We start from the raw sequence: 26,961 nt of genomic DNA, 5'->3' as shown, positions 1-26,961 counted from the left end.
ATGGGAAGCTAGGTGAAGGTAGAGGCTTGGCGCTGCTCATCAAAGCACTAATCACAGGTGTCAGCTTGGATTCAGGTCCTGATTTCTCTGTCCTCTGGGATGTCCCTGTTCTCACAGAGTCAGATATTGGTCTATTCTCTGCTCTGCTGGATTTCTGCTGAAGCCTTGACCCCACACCCCTACACCTTCTGGAACAATAAAACATTCAATTATTCAAGACCCAAGCCACAATCTCCCAGCCTGTCAACCATCCCCAGACACAGAGAGTAGTCCTAGCGGGGAATCAAACAAGAAAAACAGAACAAAATTAGAAATAAATAAATGCTCATGCTTAATGTTTGTTCATGGGGAAGTAAACCAGAAATAGGGCTCTCCCACGATTCTTATAGTGCCGCTCTTGAGGCATTCTCTCACCCTAACATCTAACTATTCATACCCAGCTATGATTTATAACAATATTTACACCAGCAGAATTAAAGCATCTGTTGTCGAGTAGACATTGGGATATACAGCATGAAATAGACTTTTCTCTGTCTCATTCACACACATACACATCCATGGGGGTGAATTTGTATTTGCAGATACATTCTATTTTTCTCAAAAAATGTACAATATACAGGCAGTCAATCCATGTAATATTTTGTAAATTCCACGTTGGAAATAGAACCAGTCTGATTGGGATACAGACAGATCCTGACTTCACACCTTTAATGCGTTGTCAGAGCTGAGATGTCACCTTTTGTTCTAAAACCTTGAGTTATTTCAAGAAGATGTCTTTCAGGAAATTCTGCGATTTACAAATGAATGATACAAGCAGCCCATACTAAAAGATGAAAGACTTAACAATCCAGAGTTTTTCAATATATTATTTCAGTGCACTGTAATGTTTTTCCATCCATTCTATGCCTTATGATTTTGTTCTCCACAATCACGTGATGAAGGAGCCATGCTCCGAGTGCTAGTCATAGAGATGTACAGCATGGAAACAAACCTTTCATCCAACCCACCCATGCCGACCAGATATCCCAACCCAATCTAATCCCCTCTGGCAGCACCCAGCCCATATCCCTCCAAACCCTTCCTATTCATATACCCAACCAAACGCCTCTTAAACATTGCAATTCTACCCACCACTTCCTCTGGCAGTTCATTCTATACCTGCACAACCCTCTGCATGAAAAGTTGTCCCTTAGGCCCCTTTTAAATCTTTCCCTTCTCACCTTAAACCTATGCCTTCTAGTTTTTGACTCCCCCACCCTGGGGGGAAAAGACTTAGGCTATTTGCCCTGTCTATGCCCCTCACGATTTTATAAACCTCTCTAAGGTCACCCCTCAGGCACTGATGCTCCAGGGGTAAAATAAATGCCCCAGCCCCTCTCAGTCTGTGTAACTGGTTAAAGCTCCTTCCCATTGTCAGTTCACTGGGACACATACACTCATTCTGTGTAACCAGATAAAGCTCCGTTCACTGGTGTGTTCCTCTCTGAGTGCTTCTCTGCTCACATTGATGTCCAGTTCCTTTTGAAGCAGGTCGAATTTCTGTTTCCAGATTCAACCCCCCCCCCCAATGATATTGAGTGACCCTGTCAGATCTTGTTTTGGAATTTCTTCCAAGATTTCTGTCTGCAGATCTGATACCCTGTAAGCAAAGTTGAAACAAGTCATCACTGTCTGTACCGAATAGAAATTCTGATTATATTGTATGTGTCTGTGTGTTTAAAGTACTAACCCAGTAACATGCAAACGGTACTATTGATTTAAAATACACAGGAGAAGTGAGGAGGGAGGTGTCAGGTCCTGGCACACTCTGAACCCGAAGAGGGTGTTCCAAAACATTTCAAAATGAGGTGGATGGCCATAGAGCTGTACAGCACAGAAACAGTCCATCTCGTCCATGCTGAATAGATATCCGAAATTAATCTATCCAATTTACCAGCACTTGCCCATATTCCTCTAAACTCTGCCTATTCACATATCCATCCAGCTGCCTTTTAAAAATTGTATTTGTGCCAACTTCCACCACTTCCTCTAGCAGCTCATTGCACACACGCACCACCCTCTGTGTGAAAAAGTACAAATCTATGCCTTCCTCATCCCCCGTTTTACCTGTACCGATACCTTCGGGGATCTCTGAACTTGGACAGCAAGGACCCTTTGTTCCACTGCACTCTGTAGAGATCTACTATTTATTGCTTACTTCCTTCCCTTATTAAATTTCCCAAACTGCCTGCAGATTAAATTCCATAGTTCTGCCCCATTTACTAGCTGATAGATATCAGAGTGTAGCCGGAGACCATCCTCCTCCCTATGAACAATACCACCTTTCCAGCATTTACTCCTGGACAGAGGGGACAGCACTGTCTCCAGCTCAGCAGTGTGTTTGTAGCTAATCAGCATGTTCAACTATATTAATTAAAAGTACCTCACGCTAGCTATACAATAAACCATGATGTTAGTTCCCATTATCTCTTTAGTTGCGCCCTTATAGTTTTTCCTACATTCTACTTAATGGTATTCTAATGTCACGGTTAGAGATTTAATGTCAGCTTTTGGAACAATGGTCTTGCATTCCAGACCCTACTTAATATTTTCCTAATGTCATGATTAGATATTTATTATCAATAGTCTCAAGCAGGCTGACTCTACTAATTATTAATTAGATATTTAATGTCATGTCCCAAATATTTATTGTCCCAATCCTGTCAATCATTTAGCAGGTGAGGCTAACTTTACTGACTGTTATCTCATCTTGCCATAGTGACCTTTCAGCCTCAACCTTACTCTGGTAATTCGTGTAAGAGCTTTCCACTATCCTTTGCAACAAACCGGCAGTGGTCTCCATGCTCTAACCCTTCCCATGCTTTCATGCTCTTTATTTTCCATACTATCTAAAAATAGGCTCAGAGTTGTAGAGCACAGAAACAAACCCTTCGGTCCACACCGACCAGATGTCCTAAATTAATCTAGTGACCCATTTCCCAGCATTTGCCCCCTATCCCTCTGAATCTTTCCTATTCATATCTGCATCCAGATGCATTTTAAAAAATGTAATTGTACCAGCCTCCACCACTTCCTCTGGCAGCTCATTCCATATACATACCATCCTCTGTGCGAAAAGATTGCCCCTTAGGACCCTCAGAAATCTTTCCCCTCTCACCCTAAATCTATGCCCTCCAGTTCTGGTCTCGGCGTCTTGCCCCCACAATAAGGGGGAAAAACATACAAAAATTGAGCAGCCAGACAAAATTCAAAAGGAATAAAATACCGAGCCATAGGGGGAAAAAATTGTGGCTCTATCTTTTTTCCCCTGTTGGCATTTGGACACTTAAAATCTGTCAGTAACACCAACATCCCCGTAGAGCATACTGCGCATGTTTATCGGTGTCAGCAACGCAGTGCGCATGCTGGCCAGTGTCAGCAAAACACTGGGCATGCTCATCGCTGAACGCAAACAAGGCGCGAGACCTTCTTTTGATTGACCAATAGGCAGCATTGGAGGACTGGAAGGAGACTGGTCCTCCTGCCAATCAGAGCCAGTCCATTGTCTGAATGCGGAAGTTGGACCATGAACTTCTCAAGCTGCAACTCCTGATCCTCTCTCTCCGAGTAAAGATTGAGCTTTACCCAGACTGCAGATTCCTTCCTGTGTCCCAGATATGTGAGTACGGCACTCTCTTATCTCGCTCCCTTTTCCATCTTTTTTCATTCTGTGATTCAATTGTTGACTTTCAGCAACTGAAAGGAAAGAGAGTGAATTCGGCAGGTACAGACTCCGGAAACATTGATCCAAGTCTGTATCTCAATTGGCAAAATAGTTCGGCAGGAGGCATCAGATGGTGGAGAAGTCGACGTATCGGGTGTAATCCTTCTTCAGGGCTGGGGCTGGGTGCAGAAGCTGCAGATAAAAGGGGGTGGTGGTGAAGTAGGGATAGGTCGAGACAGTTAGAGGGTACCACCTGGTTGGTCAATGGGTGGAATGAGTCTGGTTGGTGGCAGGGAGGAGTCATGTCTTGGCATTTTTTTTGCTTTTTCGTCCCTGTAAGATCCTGATGAGGAGAATTAGAGCGGAGTGAGAACAGAGGGGGGGGGGGAGAGAGTGGGATGGTGCTTTCAATTTTGTGGAATAATAAAAGAAAAGAATATTCTGCAAAAAATAGAATTGCTTGTTCAGAATTTCTACCCTGCACTGGCAGTGATGAGCTTTGTAATCTATTCTGACAGAGTTTTTGAAGATTTGAAGAGGAAAATTTCAAAATCAACAGATGAAGGGCTTATGCCCGAAATATTGACCCTCCTGCTCCTCGGATGCTGCCTGACCTGCTGTGCTTTTCCAGTGCCACATTTTTCAACTAACTCTCCAGCATCTCCGGTCCTCACTTTGATGTCAATGTCTGACGGTCACTCAATCCACTGGGGCCAGCAAACATTTTAGACCGTGATTTCTGTGAGAGGGATCAAAGCTTTTTGGTTCCTGTTTGAGTATGTTTTCAGCATCAGGTGGGACTGTGCGTGGAGACTGAAACCGTGATACGGCCTGGAAAAGGCATTTCACGGCAGGGAGGGCTCTACACGTGTTTGTGTGCAACTGAAGCTGTGGCCATGGAGAAACCTGAGGAATCCCGCCCTGTGGAGAAACCGTGGAAGTGTGGCGACTGTGGGAAAGGCTTCCGTTTCCCGTCTGCCCTGGAGACTCATCGGCGCAGTCACACCGGGGAGAGGCCATTCCCCTGCACCGACTGCGGGAAGGCCTTCAGACATTCCTCCCACCTGCTGGCCCACCAGCAGGACCACACTGGGGAAAGGCCTTTCTGCTGTCCCGAGTGCGGGAAGGCCTTCGTGTTTTTCTCGGCCCTGTTGGCCCACCAGCGGGTCCACACAGGAGAGAGGCCGTTCAGCTGCCCTGAGTGTGGGAAGGCCTTCAGGTATTCCTCCACCCTGCTGAGCCACCGGCGTGTCCACACGGGGGAAAAGCCCTTCAGCTGCCCCGAGTGTGGGAAGGCCTTCAGCGATTCCTCCACTCTGCGGAGTCACCGGCGTGTCCACACAGGGCAGAGGCTGTTCAGCTGCCCTGAGTGCGGGAAGGCCTTTAGCCACATCTCCTCCCTGATGAGGCACCAGCAGATCCACACAGGGGAGAGGCCCTTCACCTGCCCCGAGTGCGGGAAGGCCTTTACCCAGGCCACCACCCTGCTGACCCACCAGCGTGTCCACACGGGGGAGAGGCCCTACAGCTGCCCCAAGTGTGGGAAGGCCTTCAGCAGTTCCTCCACCCTGCTGACCCACCAGCATGTCCACACGGGGGAGAGGCCATTCACCTGCTCTCAGTGCGGGAAGGGCTTTACCTGCTCCTCCAACCTGCGGAGCCACCAGCGGGTCCACACGGGGGAGAGGCCCTTCAGCTGCCCCGAGTGTGGGAAGGCTTTCAGCACATCCTCCACCCTGCTGAGGCACCAGCGGATACACACAGGGGAGAGGCCGTTCACCTGCTCTCAGTGCGGGAAGGGCTTCACCTACTCCTCCCACCTGCGGAAGCACCAGCGAGTTCACGTGCCATCGCAGGGAGATTGAAGGAGTGACGGCCAAGGGCCATTATCGATTGGACTATCAACCGGTTCCGGGGACTCCCGGGTTCGAATCCCGCCACGACAGATGGCAGAATTGGTATTCGGTCAGAAATGTGGAGTTCGGAATCTAACGATGAGACCGTTTCAGGGAGGGGGTTGGGGGTGGGGGGGAGAAAGCCGCCATTTCTCTCCCTTGTTAGGGAAGGGAACCGCCATTGTGGGAAAGGATTCACTCAGTCGTTCCAGCTGCACCCTTTATCTGGTCTGGCCTACACGTGACTTCAGACCCACAGCAGTCAGGTTGACTCTACACTGCCCTCCCCCCACTGGCAAATGAGCAGGGAGAAACTTAGTTGGAGACAGGGTAAGGGTTGAAATTGCTGAGTGAGGCAATACTTCCTCCGGGTGACGGCTGTACCAAGGATCCGATTACAAAGGGACAACTTGGTGCTGGCCAATAGTAAAGACAGTGAGGGGGGTGGGACAAGGGGAGGTGTGGTGTGTGCACTTTCACCTTGAGATGTTCAAAAAGCAACTACTTTTTCTCTGCCTTTTTGCTGGGGGGGGATCTGAAGTTGCAACAAAGTTTGGGTTGCAATAAAGGTTACCTGAACTTAACACCGGGCTCAGACTTTCATTGAAAGCTTTGAGCTCCAAGAGCAGTTTTAAAGCTGCTCATTTCTTTCCACCTCCTGCACTAAGTTTAGAACATAGAACATAGAAGAATCCAGCGCAGAACAGGCCCTCGATGTTGCGCTGACCTGTGAACTATTCTCAGCTTGTCCCCCTACACTATCCGAAAAACAACCATGCACTTATCGAAGGAATGTTTAAATCTCCCCAATGTGGCTGAGTTGACTACTTTAGCAGGGAGGGCATTCACATCCTTCCCACTCTCTGCAAAAAGAACTTGCCTCTGACATCTGTCTTTAATCTATCACCCCTCAATTTGTAGTTATGCCCTCTCGTACAAGCTGACGTTGCCATCCTTGGAAAGAGTCTTTCACTGTCTACCATATCTAATCCTCTGATCATCTTGTATGTCTCTTTCAAATCCCCCCTTAAGCCTTCTTCTTTCCATTGAGAAAAGACCCAAGTCTATCAGCCTTTCCTCATAAGACCTTCCCCTCCCCCTTTATTCTATTTCATTTAGCAAATAGAATAAAGACTGCTTCGGTCCTCTCTTTGCTCTTCTTAACTCTCTCTTTCAATCCTTCCTCGATGATCTGTAATTCTCTATCACCTCATGTGTACCATATTGCCTCATCAATACATAAGCCTCATGGAACAGCATCATAAGACACAGAACTTATATCAAAAGATCAGTGTCATGCAACTGATAGAATATATTGAACAAACTTAGATAGTCTTCATCTCTTAGAATGGGTGCGGGCTTTGGTTCATTAATATGTAACAATGTTCTTGAGATGACTTAAGGTTTTATTTAAAAAAAAAGACATCTCTGCTCAGACAATGCATTAAAGGTGAGATTTGTGTCTGTCAGTATTCCAATCTTGAATCAGACTGGTTCTGTTTCCAAAGTCAGAATTTGTAAAATATTACATGCATTGACTGCCTGCAGATTGTGTGCTTTTTGAACAAAATTGAATGTATCTGCAAATATAATTCTGCCAATACAATTTCACCCCATAGAATAGTGTGTGTGCATGAGAGAATGAGAGTGTGTGCACGGGAGACTGCTGAGCCAGGTGAGGGCCCATGGTGTTCGACGTGAGCAACTGGTATGGATTGAGGATTGGCTGTCTGACAGAAGGCAGAGAGTTGGGATAAAAGTTTCTTTTTTGGAATGGCAGCCGGTGACAAGCAGTGTCCTGCAGGGTTCAGTGTTGGGGCCGCAGCTGTTCACATTATATATTAATGATCTGGATGAAGCGAAGTTTGCCGATTATATAAAGTTAGGTGGACAGGCAGGTAGTACTGAGGAATTGGGAGGCTGCAGAAGGATCTAGCCAGTTTGGAGGAGTGGTCAAGGAAATGGATGATGGAATTTAATGTGAGCAAATGCGAGGTCTTGCACTTTGGAAAAAAGAATAGAAGCATGGACTACTTTCTAAACAGTCAGAAAATTCGTAAAGCCAAAGTACAGAGGGATCTGGGAGTGCTAGTTGAGGATTCTCTCAAGGTAAACATGCAGGTTGAGTCCGTGCTTCAGAAAGCAAATGCAATGTTGTCAATTATCTCAAGAGGGTTGGAACATAAAAGCACTGTTGTGCTACTGAGACTTTATAAAGCTCTGGTTAGTTGGAGTACTGTGTCCAGTTTTGGTCCCCACACCTCAGGAAGGACATACTGGCACTGGAGCGTGTCCAGCGGAGAGTCACACAGATGATCCCTGGACTGGTAGGTCTAACATATGAGGAACGGCTGAGGATCCTGGGATTGTATTCATTGGAGTTTAGAAGATTAAGGGGAGATCTAATAGAAACTTACAAGATAATACATGGCTTGGAGAGGGAGGACGCTAGAAATTGTTTCCATTGGGCGAGGAGACTAGGACCCGTGGACACAGCCTTAGAATTAGAGGGGGTAAATTCAGAACAGAAATGCGGAGACATTTCTTCAGCCAGAGAGTGGTGGGCCTGTGGAATTCATTGCCACAGAGTGCAGGGAGGCTGGGACACTAAATGTCTTCAAGGCAGAAATTGATAAATTCTTGATGTCACAAGGAATTAAGAGCTACGGGGAGAATGCGGGTAAGTGGAGTTGAAATGCCCATCAGCCATGATTGAATGGTGGAGTGGACTCGATGGGCCGAATGGCGTTACTTCCGCTACTATGTGTTATGGTCTCATAGACATGGGGGGGGCGGGGGGTGTTTAGATACATAGTTCCTTGGAAGTTTCATCACTGCTCGACAGGGTGGTTAAGATGGCATTTCGCAACATTGCCTTCATTGTTCACACCATTGAGGATAGGGGTTGGGACATCATGTTGAGGTTGCACAGGATGTTGATGAGGTCACTTTCACAGTACTGAGTACAGTTCTGGTGGCCCTGTAATAGGAAGAATACTATTAGAGAGGGTTTGATAAAGATTTACCAGGATGTTGTCAGGACTGGATGGTTTGAGTTATAAGGAGAGGCTGGGACTTTATTCACTGGAGCACAGGAAGTTGGGGGGGGGGGGGGTGACCTCATTGAGATTGATTAAATTATGAGGAGTGGGAGGGAAGGTGAATAGCAAATGGCTCTTGCTTAGCGTAGGGGAACTCAAAACTAGGGGGCTTTTTTTTAATGTGAGGAGAGAGATTTAAAAGGAACTGGAGGGGCAACATTTTGAAAGAGTGATTTGCATGTGGAATGAACTTAGAGGATGTGGTAGTTGCCGGTACATTTACAACATTGAAACAGCATTTGGATGGGTACATGAATAGAAAGGTTTAGAGGGATATGGGCCAAATGTAGGCAAATGGGACTGGTTTAGTTTGGAATCCTGGTCGGCATGGACGAATTGGACCGAAGTATCTGTTTCTGTGCTGTATACCTCTATTGAAACCAGTAGAATTCTGATGGCAGCTTGACAGGATAGATGCAGATAAAATGCTCCTTTATGGGGAGGGTCATCGAATTCCGACAATGTGGAAGCAGGCCATTCAGCCCATCTATATCACTCTGGCCCTCTGAACAGTATCCCACCCATACCCAACTCCTTACTCCGTGTTTCCCATGGCCAATCCACCCTAACCTGTACATCCCTGGTCACTATGGGTAACTTAGCACGGCCAATTCTCCCTAACCTACACCAGAATCTATAAATTACCTTCTCAAGAATGTAATTTAAATGCAGAGCTTTTCTAAGAAAAATGTCAGTTGTTGAAACTTTATTGCTGGAACAGCACAGCAGGTCAGGCAGCATCCAGGGAACAGGAGATTCGACGTTTCGGGCACAGGCCCTTCTTCAGGAATTCCTGAAGAAGGGCCTGTGCCCGAAACGTCGAATCTCCTGTTCCCTGGATGCTGCCTGACCTGCTGTGCTGTTCCAGCAATAAAGTTTCAACTTTGATCTCCAGCATCTGCAGACCTCACTTTCTCCTCTAAGAAAAATGTCAGTCTTGACTTAACATTGGGACAGACAGAATTCACACCTACTGTCTCTACTTATAAATAGGGCAACGAGTCTTCGAAATGTAGGTTCATTCAGATATAACTGCGTCACTTTACATGTGAAGATATCCCTTTGAATGTGCCCACATCCCTTTGAAATATAATCTCGTCCATTTAAACCTCTTTATTTGCAGAAATACCCGTTAAAATGTCCACGTCCCTTTAAAATGCAGATTGCCCCCTTTCGATATGACGCCGTTCCGTTAAATGTGGGAATATCTGTTTAAATTGAGCCGTGAGCTTTCCCAATGTAGACAGGGCTCCTGGAAACGTGGCAGTGTCCCCCCTGCAGCTGCAGAGCGAGACAGGAGAGTTTGTTTTTGTGAATGAGCAGTTGTAGCGCGAGGTGGCTGTTGCTTGGTGACGGTGAGGCTCCCCCGGCCCGGCCCCGCCCATCCCCCGGCCCACCCCGCCCGGCCCCCGGCCCCCGGCCCCGCCCATCCCCCGGCCCCGCCCCGCCCATCCCCCCGTGCAGACGTCACGTGGGGGCGAAGGCGGTTGGGAGGAGAAGTCGCTCGAGCGAGGAAGCGGCGGGAGGGCGGCCGTTAGGAAAATGGCGCCGCGCGGCCCGGGGCAGACACCCGTCACTGGCCGCCGCCGCCTTCCTGGCGCAGCTGCTGTGTCACGGCCACACCGGCCGGCTGTACAGCAGCCAGGAGCCGGTGAGCATTCTGGAGGCGGATGGGGTTAAGGGCCTGCTTGGGAACTCGTCGGCCGCCGGGGTGGTGGAGTTCTACTGGTCGTGGGGCGGCCCCTGTGTCAACTATGGGGCCACCTGGAAGGTACTGGGCCCGGGACGTGAAAGGTGAGGCAGGTTGTGGGGGGGACGGAGGGGAAGGAATGTGGGGCCTGTCCTGTCATCGTGACATTTTACACTCACTTTCCATCGGCTTTTACTGGCGCTTGTGCTGTTTGCCCCTCACTGTGTGTTTAGTCCTTGTGCTGTTTGCCCCCTCACTGTGTGTTTAATCCTTGTGCTGTTTGCCCCCTCACTGTGTGTTTAATCCTTGTGCTGTTTGCCCCCTCACTGTGTGTTTAATCCTTGTGCTGTTTGCCCCCTCACTGTGTGTTTAATCCTTGTGCTGTTTACCCCTCACTGTGTGTTTAATCCTTGTGCTGTTTACCCTTTGCTGTTACTTGTGCAATTGCTGAGGGTAGTGTGTAAATACTGGTGAAGGAGATTATGCACCAGCATGTATATGTTCCTCAGTCATTGAAGGGCAGGACCTGTTGCGAATAGTTAGTAAAACATGTGGTGCACTGAGCCTTGTTAACATGGATATAGTTTGTTATTTGGAAAAGTAGACTTTTTATTATTTTGAGTCATAGAGATGTATTCCACGGAAACAGACCCATTCGGTCCAACCTGTCCATGCCAACCCAATATCCTAAATTAATCTAGTCCCCTTTGCCAGCACTTGACTCATCCCTCTAAACCCTTCCTATTCAGATACCCAGCCAGATACCTTTCAAATGCTGTAATTATACCGGCTTCCACTACTTCCTCTGGCAGCTCATTCCATAGATGCACCATCCTCTGCATGGAACCGTTGCCCCTCAGTTACCTTTGTGGTCTCACCCTAAACCTATGCCCTCTAGTTGTGAATCTCACCCCAACACTGGGGAAAAGACATCAAAACATTGAGCAGCCAGACAAATGCAAAAGCAATCAAATATTGAGCCACATGGAAAAAAAATTACGGCTGTACACTTTTTGTTCTCCCATACGAATTTGGACACTTAAAATCTGTCAATGACACCAGCATTGCTACAGTGCATATTGTGTACACTCCTCAGTGTCAACAAGCAGGGCACACGTTTGCTGGTGTCACCAAAATATTGGGCGTTTTCCTCGCTGTCGGCAGAAAAGGGGCGAGACCGACGTTTGATGGACAAATAAGGAGGACCGGAGGGAGAATTGTCCTCCTGCCATTCGGAGCTCCCCTATTGGTGAATGTGGAAGTTGGACCATGAGGTTCTGAAGCTCCTGCTCCTCCTCTCTCTGAATGAAGATTGAGCTTCACCTCAGACTGCAACTTCTTTCCTCTGTCCAACATCTGAGAGTGCGGCACTCTCTTTTCTGACCCCCATTTCCGTTTACGTTTCATTCTGAAGTTCAGTTGTTGACTTGGAGCAACTGAATGGAATGGGAGTGAATCCAGTGAGAGGAAAGAGTCTGGAAAAGTTAGTCCAGGCCTTTGTTCTCAATTAGCAAAATAGACAGGTAGGAGACTGAAAGAACGCAGCAAGCCAGGCAGTATCAGGAGGTGGAGAAGTCGAGGGATCTGGTGTACCCTTGTTCAGGTCTGGGGTGGGTAGAGGGAGAGCTGTGGAACAAGGGTGTGCTGGGGTCAGGGTATTGAAGTGGGGATAGGTGGAGACAGGTAGAGGGTACATTAGGTGCAGGAGTAGGCTATTCTGCCCTTCGAGCCAGCACTACCATTCATTGTGATAATGGCTGATCATCCTCGATCAGTATCCCGTTCCTGCTTTATCCCCAAAACCTGGTACGACCTGGTTGGTGAATGGGAGGAAGGAATCTAGTTGGCAGGGAAGAGTGGAAGGGGATGGGATGGGAGATTATTTGAAATTGGAGAACTCAATGTTGAGTCCTCCGGGATGTTGACTGCTCAGACAGAAGATGAGGTTTTGTTCCTCCAATTTGTGGTTTGGTTTGTTGTGGTAATGGAGGAAGCCAAAAATAGTCATGTCAGAAGGGGAGTGGGAAGGGGCATTAAAATGGGTAGAGACTGGGAAGTCAGCTCAGCCTCTGCGGACCCGGCTGTGATGCTCAGCAAACCGTTCCCCAAGTTTACGCTCGATTTCCCGATGTAGAGAAGACCACAATTGGCAAAGCACAGCAGGTCAAGCAGCATCCGAAGAGTAGGACAGTCGAAGTTTTGGGCACGAACCCTTCGTGTCCTTCTGTGCCAGTTGTCAGACAGGTGCAGCAGGCAATGAGCAAGGAAAGTGGTATATGAGCAAGAGGAATTAAGTTCAGAAGTGAGGATGTCTTCCTGCAGTTAGGGGGCCATTGAATATATTCAAGGCTGAGTTCATCTGATTTTTATGTGAATGTTTATGGGGAAGGCAAGAAAATGGTTTTAAGACTAGTACAGGGCCGAGTTACAGAGCCATGCAGCACAGAAACAGACCCTTCAGTCCAACTATGAAAATGGAGGGACTGATTGTGGGATGGAGATTTTCAGCTTCCAAGGAATAAGAGAGGAAAGAGTTCACTATAAATTAGAATTTATGGGATCGGTTGATGAGCCGAGGTGTGTCAGTTGGAGGTTAATTTAGAGAAATCAGAGGTTTGCATTTTGGTCAAGCAATCCAGGCAGGACTGACACAGTTAAGGGGAGTGTTGCAGAATAAAGAGACCTTGGAGTGCTGGAGTCTCAGGTGGACAGATTAGTGAAGGCAGCGTTAGGTTTGCTTTCCTTCATTGCTCATAGCATTGAGTATAGGAGTTGTGCGATCATGTTATACACACTTCCCACTCGAAAGTGTTATCTAACTGCTTAACTGTTTCTGTTCTTTGGTATGTTAATCCCAGAACCTGTTTTCAGTAACTTTCTCAAGAACGTAATTTAAATGCAGAGCTTTTCTATCAAAAATGTCAGGCTGACTCGACATTGGGACCCAGACAGAATTCACACCTATTGGTGGGTCGGCTGGGACTTTTTTCACTGGCGCACAGGAGGTTGAAAGGTGAAGGTGTCGGGTGCCTCATTAGCAAATTTGCAGATGGGCATTCAGATTGATGGAATATCAGATAGTGAAGGGGACTGTCAGACGATACAGCAGAATATAGATCGGAGAGTTGGGAAGAGAAATGGCAGATGGAGTTCAATCCAGACAAATGCGAGGTGATGCATTTTGGAAGATGCAATTCAAGAGCGAGCTATACAGTAAATGGAAAGGTCCTGGGGGGAAATTGATGTACAGAGAGATCTGATTTCGGGTCTATTGTTCTCTGAAAGTGGCAATGCATGTCAATAGAGTGGTCAAGGCAGCATACAACACGCGTTCCATCATCGGACGGATTGAGTAAAAGAGCTGGCAGGTCATGTTAAAGTTATATAAGATTTTGGTTCGGCCGCATTTGGAATACTGCGTACAATTCCGGGTCGCCAGATTTCAAAAAGGATGTGGATACGTTTGGAGAGAGTGCAGAGGAGGTTCACCAGGATGTTGCCTGTTATGGAGAGCGCAAGCTATGAGGAGAGGTTGAGTAGATTAGGATTATTTTCATTGGAAATAAGGAGTTTGAGTGGGGGGGGTCCTGATTGAGGCATAAAAACCATGAGGGGTGTAGACAGGGGTGGATAGGAAGAATTATTTTACCAGAGGGGAAGATTTAATTACTCAGGATCACGAGTTCAAAGTAAGAGGAGTAAGGTTTGAGGGAGATGTACATGGAAAGTTCTTTACACAGAGGGTGGTGGGCACCTCGAATGCATCGCCAGTGGAGGCAGTTGGGGTGGGATCGATAGCATCATTTAAGATGTATCTAGACAGATACATGAATGGGCAAGGAGCAGAGGGATACAGATCCTTAGAAAATAGGCGGCAGGTTTAGATAGAGTATCTCGATCAGCATCGCCTTGGAGGGCTGAAGGGCCTGTTCCTGTGCTGTAAGGTTCTTTGTTCTCTTTATAGAGGTTTACAAAACCCCAAGGGGCATAGATAAGGTGAACGGCATGTGTCGTTTGAAGATGAGGCTGCAAATTAAGATGAGAGGAGAAAGACTTAAAAAACACATGAGGAGCACCTTTTTTTTAAACAGTGGTTTGTGTGGAATGAATGTCCAGAGGAAATGGTGGAAGCAGGTTGAGTAACAACATTTAAAAGACATTTGGATAAGTACATGAATAGGAAAGGTTCAGGGGGATATGGGGCAAACACAGGCAGGTGGGACGAGTTTAGTTTGTGAATATAGTCAGCATGGACTAGTTGGGCTAAAGGGTCTGTTCTGTGCTGTATGACTCTGTAACTGTTCTGTACTGGTCTTAAAATCATTTTACTTGCCTTCCCCCATAAACATCCACTTCATTGATGTTCTAAAATCAGATGAACTCAGCCTTGAATATATTCAATGACCCCCTAACTGCAGGAAGACATCCCGACTTCTGAACTCAATTCCTCTTGCTAATATACCTCTTGCCTTGCTGATTGCTTGCTGCATCCGTCTGACAACTGGCAGTGACTGGTGTGGAAGGACGCTGAGGCCACTTTTTACATCCACACATCATTCCTGAGGAAGGGCTTGTGCCTGAAACGTCGATTCTCCTGCTCCTCGGATGCTGTCTGACCTCCTGTGCTTTGCCAGCAGTGCACTTTTCGACTCTGACTCTCTAGCATCTGCTGTCCTCACTTTGACGTCAATCCATCAGGAACATAATGATTTTTGACTGATTCTGTGAGAAGGAGCAAAGCAGTTTGGTTCCTGTTTGAGCACGTTTTCAGCAGCAGTGGGACTGGATGAGATACTACAAACTGACTACAAACCACTACTACAACTACTACAAACTACTACAAACCGACCGACTCCCACAGCTACCTGGACTACACCTCCTCCCATCCTGCCCCCTGAAAAAACGCCATCCCATTCTCCCAATTCCTTCGACTCCGCCGCATCTGCTCCCAGGAGGACCAGTTCCAAAACCGTACAACCCAGATGGCCTCCTTCTTCAAGGACCGCAATTTCCCCCCCGACGTGGTCGACGATGCCCTCCACCGCATCTCTTCCACTTCCCGCTCCTCCGCACTTGAGCCCCGCCCCTCCAACCGCCACCAGGACAGAACCCCACTGGTCCTCACCTACCACCCCACCAATCTCCATGTACAGCGCATCATCCGCCGTCATTTCCGCTACCTCCAAACGGACCCCACCACCAAGGATATATTTCCCTCCCCTCCCCTATCAGCATTCCGTAAAGACCACTCCCTCCGTGACTCCCTCGTCAGATCCACACCCCCCACCAACCCAACCTCCACTCCCGGCACCTTCCCCTGCAACCGCAGGAGGTGCAAGACTTGCGCCCACACCTCCCCCCCCCCTCACCTCCCTCCAAGGCCCCAAAGGAAACTTCCATATCCGCCACAGATTCACCTGCACCTCCACACACATCATCTATTGCATCCTCTGCACCCGATGTGGCCTCCTCTATATTGGGGAGACAGGCCGGCTACTTGCGGAGCGTTTCAGAGAACACCTCTGGGACACCCGGACCAACCAACCCAACCACCCTGTAGCTCAACATTTCAACTCCCCCTCCCACTCCACCAAGGATATGCAGGTCTTTGGACTCCTCCATCGTCAGACCACAACAAAATGACGGTTAGAGGAAGAACGCCTCATCTTCCGCCTAGGAACCCTCCAACCACAAAGGATGAACTCGGATTTCACCAGTTTCCTCATTTCCCCTCCCCCCAGCCTGTCTCAGTCAAATCCATCGAATTCAGCACCGCCTTCCTAACCTGCAATCTTCTTCCCGAGCTCTCCGCCCCCACCCCAGTCTGACCTATCACCCTCACCTTGACCTCTTTCCACCTATCACATTTCCGACGCCCCTCCCCCAAGTCCCTCCTCCCTACCTTTTATCTTAGCCTGCTGGACAAACTTTCCTCATTCCTGAAGAAGGGCTTATGCCCGAAATGTCGATTCTCCTGTTCCCTGGATGCTGCCTGACCTGCTGCGCTTTTCCAGCAACACATTTCCAGCTCCGACTGGATGAGATACTCTACTGTTGCAGGCCCTGAGTGCAGAACCTGGGAAGAGGAACTCACGGTGGGGAGGGGCTCCATACGCATTTGTGTGTGGCTGAAGCTTTGGCCATGGAGAAACATGAGGAATCCCACCCCGTTGAGAAACCGTGGAAGTGTGGTGACTGCGGGAATGGCTTTCGTGCCCCGCCTTTCCCGGAGATTCATCGGCGCAGTCGCACCAGGGAGAGGATATTCCCCTGCCCTGTCTGCGGGAAGTCCTTCAGCAAGTCCTCCAACTTGCTGACCCACCAGCGGATCCACACAGGGGAGAGGCCCTTTAGCTGCGGGAAGGCCTTCACTAATTCATCCACGCTGCTGAGGCACCAAAGAAGGGGGAGAGGCCCTTCACCTCCCCACACCTCTTGGGAAGGCCTTTATGCAGGTATATACCCTGCTGATCTACCGGCCGGTCCAAACGGGGGAGAGTCTCTCCAGCTGTCCCAAGTGCGGGAAGGCCTTCAGTGATTTCCCCCAACTTGCTGACTCACCAGCGGGTCCACAAGGGGGAGAGGCCATTCCCCTGCCCCGCGTGCAGGAAGGCCTTTACCCAGGCCTCCAACCTGCTGAGGCACTGGCGGATCCACAGATGGGAGAGGCAATTCAGCTGCCCCGAATGTGGGAAGGTCTTTACCCACACCTTTGCCCTGGTGACCCACCAATGGATCCACACAGAGGAGAGGCCCTTCAGCTGCCCCGAGTGCGGGCCGGTCTTCGCCCGCTCCTCCTACCTGCGGAGCCACCAGCGAGTTCACGTGCTGTTGCAGGGTGATTGAAGGAATGATGGCCGAGTGCCATTATCGACTGGACTATCGACCCAGTTCCAGGGATCCCGGGTTCAATTCCCACTGCGACAGATGGTGGAATTGGAATTTGGTCAGAAATCTGGAGTTCAGAATCTAACGGTGAAACCAATGTTGGTGGGGTTGGGGTGGAAGAAATCCCCCATCTCATTCACTCAGTTCCTTTTTAGGGAAGGAAACTGTCGTTGTGGGAGAGGATTGCCTCAGTTGTCCCAGCTGCATCCTTTACCCGGTCTGGCCTACACGTGACTCCAGACCCACAGCAGTCTGGTTGACTCTACACTGCCCATCCAACTTACTTGGATACAGGATACGGGTTGAAATTGCTGAGTGAGGCAATACTTTCTCCGGGTTAAGGCTGTACCAAGGATCCAATTACAAAGGGTCAACTGGGTAGTGACCAATAATGAAGCAAGTGAGGGGTTGGAGGGGGTGTGTGCTTTTTGGCCTTGAGGTGTTTTTAAAAAATTTCTACTTTTTCTACACCTTTCTGCTGAGAGATTCTGAAGCTGTAACAAAGTTGGGACGCCATAAAGATTACCTGAGCTTCACGCCGAGCTCAGACTCTCGTTGAGAGCTTTGAACTGCAACTGTTTTTTTTTGTTTTTAAAGTGCTCATTTCTTACAGGTGAAAGTGAGAACTGCTGATGCTGGAGATCAGAGTCAAGATTAGAGTGGTGCTGGCAAAGCACAGCAGGTCAGGCAGCATCCAAGGAGCAGGAAAATCAACATTTTTCGGGCAACTTTGATTTTCCTGTTTCTCTGATGCTGCCTGACCTGCTGTGCTCATATCTTACAGCCTCCTGTTCTATGTTTCCAATGTTGTGTATGGGTTGCAGCAGTGAATGAGTAGCCAGTATTGTTAGAAATTGTACATTTTTCAAGAGTGCAGGTACTACATCATATCATCAGCATTGTACAGTTTCCTGGCAGCACTGGGAGGTGTGGGCTGTGTCCACTGGAAACGATGTGGAGGTGCCGGTGTTGGACTGGGGTGGATAAAGTTAAAAATCACACAACACCAGCTAATAGTCCAACAGGTTCATTTGTAAGCATGAGCTTTCAGAGCGCTTAATCACGTAGCTGTGGAGCAGGGTCATAAGACACAGAATTTATATCAAAAGATCACAGTGTCATGCAACAGATAGGACATATTAAACAAATCTAGATTGCAGATTAATCTTTCATCTTTTAGTATGGGTTGCACGTTTCAGTTCATTAATATGTAATCCCCCGAACTACTTTTAATTCACCTTCTTGAGATGATTTAAGGTTTTATAAAAATAGGTGACATCGCAGCTCAGATACTGCACAAAAGTGTCTGTATCCCAATCTTGAATCAGACTGGTTCTACTAACCAAAGTAGGAATTTATAAATATTACATGGATTGACTGTCTGCAGTTTGTATGATTTTTGAGCAAAATTGAATATATCTGCAAATATAATTCTGCAAATGGAAGTTCACTCCATTGACTTGTGTGTGACTGTATCTGCAGGAGTGTATGTGCGTGTGTATGCGAGTTTGCGCATACATGCAAATGAAATGTGTGTGAGATGGAATATAAGCCTGTGAGATGGTGAGAGTGTTAGGGTGTGTGTGTGTCTGAGAGAGCAAGAGATAAAGGCAAGGAATTGCATTTTGCTAAAACAAGAAAGGGCAGGACTTGTATCATTAATGGTAGGGCCCTGCATCGTCTTGCAGAACAGATTCATGGGGGCGGGGGGGTGGCGTGGAGGGGTTCAGGTACATAAAGTTAAAAATCTCTCAACACCAGGTCATCGTCCAACTGGTTTATTTGGAAGCACAAGCTTTCGGAGTGCTGCTCCTTCATGGGATGCTTGTGGAACAGGATCATAACACAACCATCTGATGAAGGAGCAGCGCTACAAAAGCTAATGCTTGCAAATGAGCCTGTTGGAGTATCACCTGGTGTGGTGTGAATTTTAACTTCGTACACCCCAGTCCAACACCGGCATCTCCAAATCGGGGACATAGTTCTTTGGAAGTTGCATCATTGGTAGACAGGGTTGTGAAGGAGGCGTTTAGCACACTTTCCTTCATTGTTCACCCCGTTCAGTGTAGGAGTTGGGACATCACGTTGTGGTTGTCCAGGATATTGGGGAGACCACGTGGAGAGGACTGAGTACAGTTCTGGTCGCCCTATTGACGACCACAAGTTGTCGGGTGACCTTATTTCGATGTATAAAGTCATGGGGCGTGTAGGAAAGGTAAATATCACAGGGGGAAGAAAGGGTGGCTCTCCCCTTTTTAACTTCTCTTGGCATTCAGACACTTAAATTCTGTCAGTAACAGCAGCATCGCCAGAGAGCAGACTGCGCGTGCTCGTCGGTACAAGGATGAAACTGCGCATGCTCGTCGCCTCACGCAAAGCACGCGTCGCGACTTTCTTCAGGTGGGCCAATCGGAAGCCTTGGAGGACCGGAAGGTGACTGGTCCTCCTGCCAATCAGAGCCTTCCTATTGTCTGAATGCAGAAGTTGCAACACGAGCTTCGGAAGCTGCTGCTGCTCTGTCTGTGAATGAAGAGTGAGTTTGTTCCAGACTGTAACCTCCCTACTCTGTCAACCATCTGTGAGTACGGCACTCTCTTCCCAACTCCTTTTCCTTTTTTTTCATTCTTGGATTCAATCTTTGACTTCCCTTTCCTTTCGGTTGCTGTAAATGAATGCACGGCGTGGACCGATTCGGGAAAAGGTTTTCATGAACAGAGAGTGGTTCATGTATGGAATGAATGTCCAGAGGTAGTGGTGGATGCACGTACAGATGCAACGTTTAACAGACATTTGGATAAGTACCTGAATGGGCACGGTGCGGAGGGATATGGCCCAAATACTGGCAAGTGGCGCTAGTTTAGTGTGAGAACATAGTCAGCATGGAATAGTTGGACTGAAGGGTCCGTTTCTGTGCTATCTGACCGTAACTGTTCTGTTGTGGTCTTAAAACCATTGTCTTGCATTCCATTTTAAACGTGGTTACTGTACCTGCATCCAACACACAAAGCACTCAAAAAAACCACCTCAACCACACAACATAAATATCCACACTTTGTTGTTCAAAAATCAAACGAACTCAGCCCAGGCATCAATGTGGACTTCAACAGTTTCCTCATTTCCCCTTCCCCCACCTCACCCTAGTTCCAAACTTCCAACTCAGCACTGTCCCCATGACTTGTCCGGACTTGTCCTACCTGCCTATCTCCTTTTCCACCTATCCACTCCACCCTCTCCTCCCTGACCTATCACCTTCATCCCCTCCCCCACTCACCTATTGTACTCTATGCAACTTTCTCCCCACCCCCACCCTCCTCTAGCTTATCTCTCCACGCTTCAGGCTCTCTGCCTTTATTCCTGATGAAGGGCTTTTGCCCGAAACGTCGATTTCACTCCTCCTTGGATGCTGCCTGAACTGCTGTGCTCTTCCAGCACCACTAAGTCAGAATCTGGTTTCCAGCATCTGCAGTCATTATTTTTACTCCTACCCTATCCAGTCATTTCTGCTGGTGGATGAGACCAGGCCTCAAGTTGAGGGGAGTAGCTTTTAGATTATATTAGATTACTTAGTGTGGGAACAGGCCCTTCACCCCAACAAGACCTCCCGAACCCCCTGAAGAGCAACCCACCCAGACCCACTCCCCTACATTTACCCCTTCACCTGACACTACTGGCAATTTAGCATGGCCAATTCACCTAACCCGCACATCTTTGGACTGTGGGAGGAAACCAGAGCACCCGGAGGAAACCCACACAGACAGTTGCCCGAGGCAGGAATTGAACCCGGGTCTCTGGCGCTGTGAGGCAGCAGTGCTACTCACTGTGCCACCGTGCCATTTGGGACAGATGAGGAACTGCTTTTCCTGGAGAGTAGTCAATCTATGGAATTCTCTGCCCAAGGAAGCAGTAGAGAGGCATCTTCATTAAGTATATTCAAGACACAATTGGATGGGTTTTCATGGTCAGGGAGTTAAGGGTAGTTGGGATAATGCAGGGAAGAAGAGCTGAGCCAGTGGATATATCAGCCACGATCAGCTCGGATTTCACTTGTCCACAGAGTAAGATATTGGTCTGTTCTCTGCTCTGCTAGATTTCTGCTGAAGCTTTGACCCCCACCCCCACACCTTCTGGAACAATAAAGCATTCAGTTATTCAAGACTCGAGCCACAATCTCCCAGCCTGTCAACCATCCAGACACAGAGTGTAGTCCTAGCTGGGAATCAAACAAGAAAAACAGAACAAAATTAGAAATAAATAAATGCTCATGCTTAATGTTTGTTCATGAGGAAGTAAACCAGAAATAGGGCTCTCCCACGATTCTTATAGTGCCCCTCTTGAGGCATTCTCTCTCCCTGACATCTAACTATTCATACCCAGCTATGATTTACAACAATATTTACACCAACAGAAATAAAGCATCTGTTATCAAATAGACATAGGGATATACAGCACAAAATAGACTTTTCTCTGTCTCATTCACACACACATACATCCATGGGGGTGAATTTGTATTTGCAGAATTATATTTGCAGAGACATTCTAGTTTTCTCAAAAATGCACAATATACCAACTGTTCAATCCATGTAATATTTTGTAAATTGCACTTTGGAAATAGAACCAGTCTGACTCAAGATTGTGATACAGACAGACTCTGACTTCACACCTTTAATGCATTGTCAGAGCTGAGATGTCACATTTTGTTCTAAAACCTTGTTATCTCAAGAAAATGTCTTTCAGGAAATTCGGCGATTTACAAATGAATGATACGAGCAGCCCATACTAAAAGATGGGCTGCCTTATGATTTTATACTCCACAATCACCTGATGAATGAGCCACGCCCCGAGTGCTCGTCATAGAGTCATAAAGGTGTACAGCACGGAAACCGACCCTTCGGTCCAACTCATCCATGCTGACCAGATATTCCAACCCAATCTAATCCCCCCCCGGCAGCACTCAGCCCATATGCCTCCAAACCTTTCCTATTCATATACCCAACCAAATGCCTCTTAAACATTGCAGTTGTACCCACCTCCACCACTTCCTCTGGCAGTTCGTTCCATATCTGCACAACCCTCTGCATGAGAAGTTGTCCCATAGGCCCCTTTTAAATCTTTCCCTTCTCACCTTAAACCTCTGCCTTCTAGTTTTTGACACCCCCCCCCTTAGGCTATTTGCCCTATCTATGCCCCTCATGATTTTATAAACCTCTCTAAGGTCATGAGGAAGGAGATGTCAGGACCTGGCACACTCTGAACCCTAACAGGGTGTTCCAAGTGGTAGTGCAAACATTTCAAAATGAAGTGGATGGCCATGGAGCTGTCCAGTACAGAAACAGTCCATCTCGTCCATGCTGACTAGATATCTGAAATTAATCTATCTTATTTACCAGCACTTGGCCCATATCCCTCTAAATCCTACCCATTCATGTACCCATCCAGCTGCCTTTTAAATGTTGTATTTGTACCAGCCTCCACCACTTCTTCCTGCAGCTCATTCTATACATGTACTACCCTCTGTGTGAAAAGGTTGCCCCTCAGATCTCTTGTTTCTTTCCCCCCTCACCTTAAACCTATGCTCTCTTGTTCTGGACCTCTCCCTCCCCCCACTGCAGGGAAAAGATTTTTGCCTATTTATCCTATCTATGCCCTTCATGATTTTATAAACCTCGATAAGGTCACCCCTTAGCCTCCAACACTCCAGGGAAAACAGCTCTAGCCTCCCTTTAGCTCAAATCCTCCAACCCTGGCAATATCCTTATAAATGTTTCTGAGCCCTTTCAAGGAAGGAAACCAGAATTGTGCGGAATGTTCCAAATGTGGCCTAACCAATGACCTGTACAGCCACAACATAACTTCCCAAATCCTATACTCAGAGAATTGTGAAAGTTTTCAAAACTTGCAAAAGACAACCGGGAAAGAATGGAGGGAAAAACCGAATCAGACCTGCTCACTCTCAGCAGGATCCCAGTGTTGTGAAAGATATTAACTTTCAGATGGAAGTATCCAAAATTCAGAGAGATGTCAGTCTTGATGTTTTTGCTTTTCTGCCCCTGTAAGATCCTGAATCAGCACCTTCAGGGGAATTAGTTAGAGCGGAGTGAGAACAGAGGGGGAGAGAGAGTGGGATGGTGCTTCAATTTTGTGGAATAATAAAAGAAAAGAATATTCCACAGAAAATAGAATTGCTTGTTCAGAATTTCTACCCTGCACTGACAGTGATGGCTTTTGTAATCTCTTTTTACAGCGTATTTGAAGATCTGATGGCCGGAAATTTCTCAATCAACAGATGAAGGACTTACGCCCAAAACATTGACTCTCCTGCTGCTCGGATGCTATCTGACATCCCTGTGCTTTTCCAGTGCCACATTTTTCGACTGACTCTCCAGCATTTGCGATCCTCACTTCGCCGTCAATGTCTGACAGTCACTCAGTCCACCAGGACCACAACGATTTTCGACTGTGATTTCTGTGAGAGGGATCAAAGCTTTTTGGTTCCTGACTGAGTACGTTTTCAGCATCAGTGCGACTGGACGAGAGACTCCACTGTTGCAGCGCACTAATTGTGGAGCGTGTAGCAGCTATACGACCTGGAAAGAGGAATTCACGACAGGGAGGGGCTGGAAATTCGATTGTGTGCGGCTGAAGCTTCGGCCATGGAGAAACCTGAGGAATCCCGCCCCGTGGACAAACGATGGAAGTGTGGCGACTGTGGGAAAGGCTTCTGTTTCCCGTCCGCCCTGAAGACTCATCGGCGCAGTCACACCGGGGAGAGGCCATTCCCCTGCACCGACTGCGGGAAGGCATTCAAACATTCCTCCCACCTGCTGGCCCACCAGCGGGACCACACGGGGGAAAGGCCCTTCAGCTGCCCCGATTGTGGGAAGGCCTTCATGTTTTTCTCTGCCCTGTTGGCCCACCGGCGGGTCCACACGGGGGAGAGGCCGTTCAGCTGCTCTGAGTGCGGGAAGGGCTTCAACTATCCCTCCGACCTGCTGAGGCACCAGCAGGTCCACACGGGGGAGAGGCCCTTCATCTGCTCTGAGTGCGGGAAGGCCTTCAGCAATTACTCCAACCTCCAGACCCACCGGCGGATCCACACGGGGGAGAGGCCTTTCAGCTGCCCTGAGTGCGGGAAGGACTTTACCCAGGTCTCCACCCTGCTAAGGCACCAGCGTGTCCACACGGGGGAGAGGCCCTTCAGTTGCCCCGAGTGCGGGAAGGACTTTACCCAGGTCTCCACCCTGCTAAGGCACCAGCGTGTCCACACGGGGGAGAGGCCCTTCAGTTGCCCCGAGTGTGGGAAGGCCTTCAGCAATTCCTCCACCCTGCTGAGGCACCAGCATGTCCACACGGGAAAGAGGCCGTTCACCTGCTCTCAGTGTGGGAAAGGCTTCACCTGCTCCTCCAACCTGCGGAGCCACCAGCATCTCCACACGGGGGAGAGGCCCTTCAGCTGCCCCGAATGCGGGAAGGCCTTCAGCACATCCTCCACCCTGCTGAGGCATCAGCGGGTCCACACGGGGGAAAGGCCCTTCAGCTGCCCCGAGTGCGGGAAGGCCTTTACCCAGGTCTCCACCCTGCTGAGGCACCAGCGGGTCCACACGGGGGAGAGGCCCTTCAGCTGCCCCGAGTGCGGGAAGGACTTTACCCAGGTCTCCACCCTGCTGAGGCACCAGCGGATCCACACGGGGGAGAGGCCGTTCACCTGCTCTCAGTGCGGGAAGGGCTTCACCTGCTCCTCCAATCTGCTCACGCACCAGCGGGTCCACACCGGGGAGAGACCCTTCAGCTGCCCCAAGTGTGGGAAGGCCTTCAGCACATCCTCCACCCTGCTGAGGCACCAGCAGGTCCACACGGGGGAGAGGCCGTTCACCTCTCAGTGCAGGAAGGGCTTCACCTGCTCCTCCCCTCTGCCGGAGCACCAGCGAGTTCACGTGCCATCACAGGGGGATTGAAGGAGCGACGGCCGAGTGCCAATATCGATTGGACTATCAGCCCGGTTCCGGGGACTCCCTGGTTCGAATCCCACCATGACAGATGGCAGAATTGGTATTCGGTCAGAAATGTGGAGTTTGGAATCTAACAATGAGACCGTTTCAGGGAGGGGGTGGTGCGGGGGAGAAAGCCCCCATCTGATTCCCCCTCTCCCTTGTTAGGAGAGGATTCACTCAATCGTTCCAGCTGCATCCTTCACACTGTCTGGCCTACACGTGACCCCAGACCCACAGCAGTTTGGTTGACACTACACTGCCCTCCCCCCACTTGCAAATGAGTGGGGAGAAACTTACCAGGATACAGGGTATGGGTGAAATTGCTGAGTGAGGCAATACTTCCTCCGGATTACGGCTGTAACAAGGATCCAATTACAACCTGGTGCTGCCCAATAGTAAAGACAGTGGGGTGTGTGTGGGCTTTGATCTTGAGCTGTTTAAAAAGCTGCTACTTTGTCTATGCCTTTTTGCTGGGGGGAATCTGAAGCTTTAACAAAGTAGAGTCACAATAAAGGTTACCTGAACTTACTGCCGGGCTCAGACTCTCATTGAAAGCTTTGAGCTCCAAGAGGTTTTTTGTTTCAAGCTGCTCCTCTCTTTCAGCCTCCTGCACTGAGTTTCCAATGTCGTGTATCAGATGGAGCAGTGAATGAGTAGCTGGTATCGTTAGAAATTGTAAATCTTTCAGGTACTGCGTTGTTTCATCAGCATTGTAAAGTTTACTGGCAGCACCAGGAGGTGTGGGCTGTGTTCACGAGAAACGATGTGGAGGTGTCGGTATTAGACTGGGTTGATAAAGTTAAAAAAATCATACAATACCAGGTTACTGTCCAACAGGTTTATTTGGAAGCACTAGCTTTGAGTGCTGCTCCACAGCTACCCGATGAACGTAAGACACAGAACGTATATCAAAAGATCAGTGACATGCAACTGACGGAATATATTGAACAAACCTAGATGACTGTCAAGTCTTTCATCTCTGAGAATGGGTACACGTATTGGTTCATTAACGTGTAACTGCCAGAACATCTTTTAAATCACATTCTTGAGATGACTGAAGGTTTTATAAAGAAGGTGACATCTCAGCTCAGACATTGCATTGAAAGATGTGAGAATTGAATCTGAAAATGTGTTGCTGGAAAAGCACAGCATGTCAGGCAGCATCCAAGGAGCAGGAGAATCGACGTTTCGGGCATGAGCCCTTCTTCAGGAAAGGGCTGAAGAAGGGCTCATGCCCGAAACGTCGATTTTCCTGCTCCTTGGATGCTGCCTGACCTGCTACGCTTTTCCAGTAACATACTTTCAGCTCTGATCTCCAGCATCTGCAGTCCTCCCTTTCTTCCTGAGAATTGAGTCTGTCAGTATTCCAATCTTGAGTCAGACTGGTTCTATTTCCAAATTCATAAAATATTACATGGACTGACTGCCTGGAAATTGTATACTTTTTGAGCAAAATTGAATACATCTGCAAATATAATTCTACCAATACAAATTCATCTCATAGAATTGTGTGTGGATGCATGTGAGTTTGTGTGTGAGAGTGTGTACATACTTGCTAAAGTGTGAGTGTGATGGAGTATAAGCCTGAGAGAGTATTGGGGGGTATACGTGTGTGTGTGTCTGAGGGAGAGCATGTGTGAGAGAGGTATTAATACAAGCAAGGGGTTGCATTTTGTTAAAACAAGAAAGGGCAGGA

The 26,961-nt window shown here is 48.2% G+C and overlaps 3 protein-coding genes across 4 annotated transcripts in view; 2 read left to right on the top strand and 1 right to left on the bottom strand.

Annotated features, from left to right (window-relative positions):
• The window catches only part of LOC148144987 (uncharacterized), a 518,924-nt gene that overhangs the window by 158,821 nt on the left and 333,142 nt on the right, over nucleotides 1–26,961 (bottom strand). The gene's annotated exons all lie outside the window — the stretch shown is intronic.
• Nucleotides 3,585–7,408, top strand: LOC148144995 (uncharacterized). The gene is made up of 2 exons (XM_087975573.1): nucleotides 3,585–3,658; nucleotides 4,222–7,408. Exon 2 carries the CDS (start codon nucleotides 4,600–4,602, stop codon nucleotides 5,566–5,568), a length of 969 nt encoding a protein of 322 aa, XP_087831699.1. The 5' UTR covers nucleotides 3,585–3,658; nucleotides 4,222–4,599; the 3' UTR covers nucleotides 5,569–7,408.
• Nucleotides 10,189–25,794, top strand: LOC148144994 (uncharacterized). Of its 2 annotated transcripts, none has more exons than XM_087975552.1 (2): nucleotides 10,189–10,493; nucleotides 23,519–25,794. In XM_087975552.1, exon 2 carries the CDS (start codon nucleotides 23,928–23,930, stop codon nucleotides 25,227–25,229), a length of 1,302 nt encoding a protein of 433 aa, XP_087831678.1. In that variant the 5' UTR covers nucleotides 10,189–10,493; nucleotides 23,519–23,927; the 3' UTR covers nucleotides 25,230–25,794. The 2 variants fall into 2 exon arrangements, with proteins under 2 accessions (XP_087831678.1, XP_087831679.1); XM_087975553.1 differs by lacking the exon at nucleotides 10,189–10,493 and adding an exon at nucleotides 19,759–19,855.

This window comes from Chiloscyllium plagiosum, unplaced genomic scaffold, assembly GCF_037043375.1.
Source record: "Chiloscyllium plagiosum isolate Xiang-an unplaced genomic scaffold, Cpla_swu_hap1 HiC_scaffold_27, whole genome shotgun sequence".
NCBI lineage: Eukaryota > Metazoa > Chordata > Chondrichthyes > Orectolobiformes > Hemiscylliidae > Chiloscyllium > Chiloscyllium plagiosum.
This window is presented reverse-complemented; position numbering and strand designations above follow the sequence as displayed.

Excerpts from the sequence above, each read along its gene's own strand:
- LOC148144995 (XM_087975573.1), top strand. The coding sequence starts at position 4,600 with ATGGAGAAACCTGAGGAATCCCGCCCTGTGGAGAAACCGTGGAAGTGT.
- LOC148144994 (XM_087975552.1), top strand. The coding sequence starts at position 23,928 with ATGGAGAAACCTGAGGAATCCCGCCCCGTGGACAAACGATGGAAGTGT.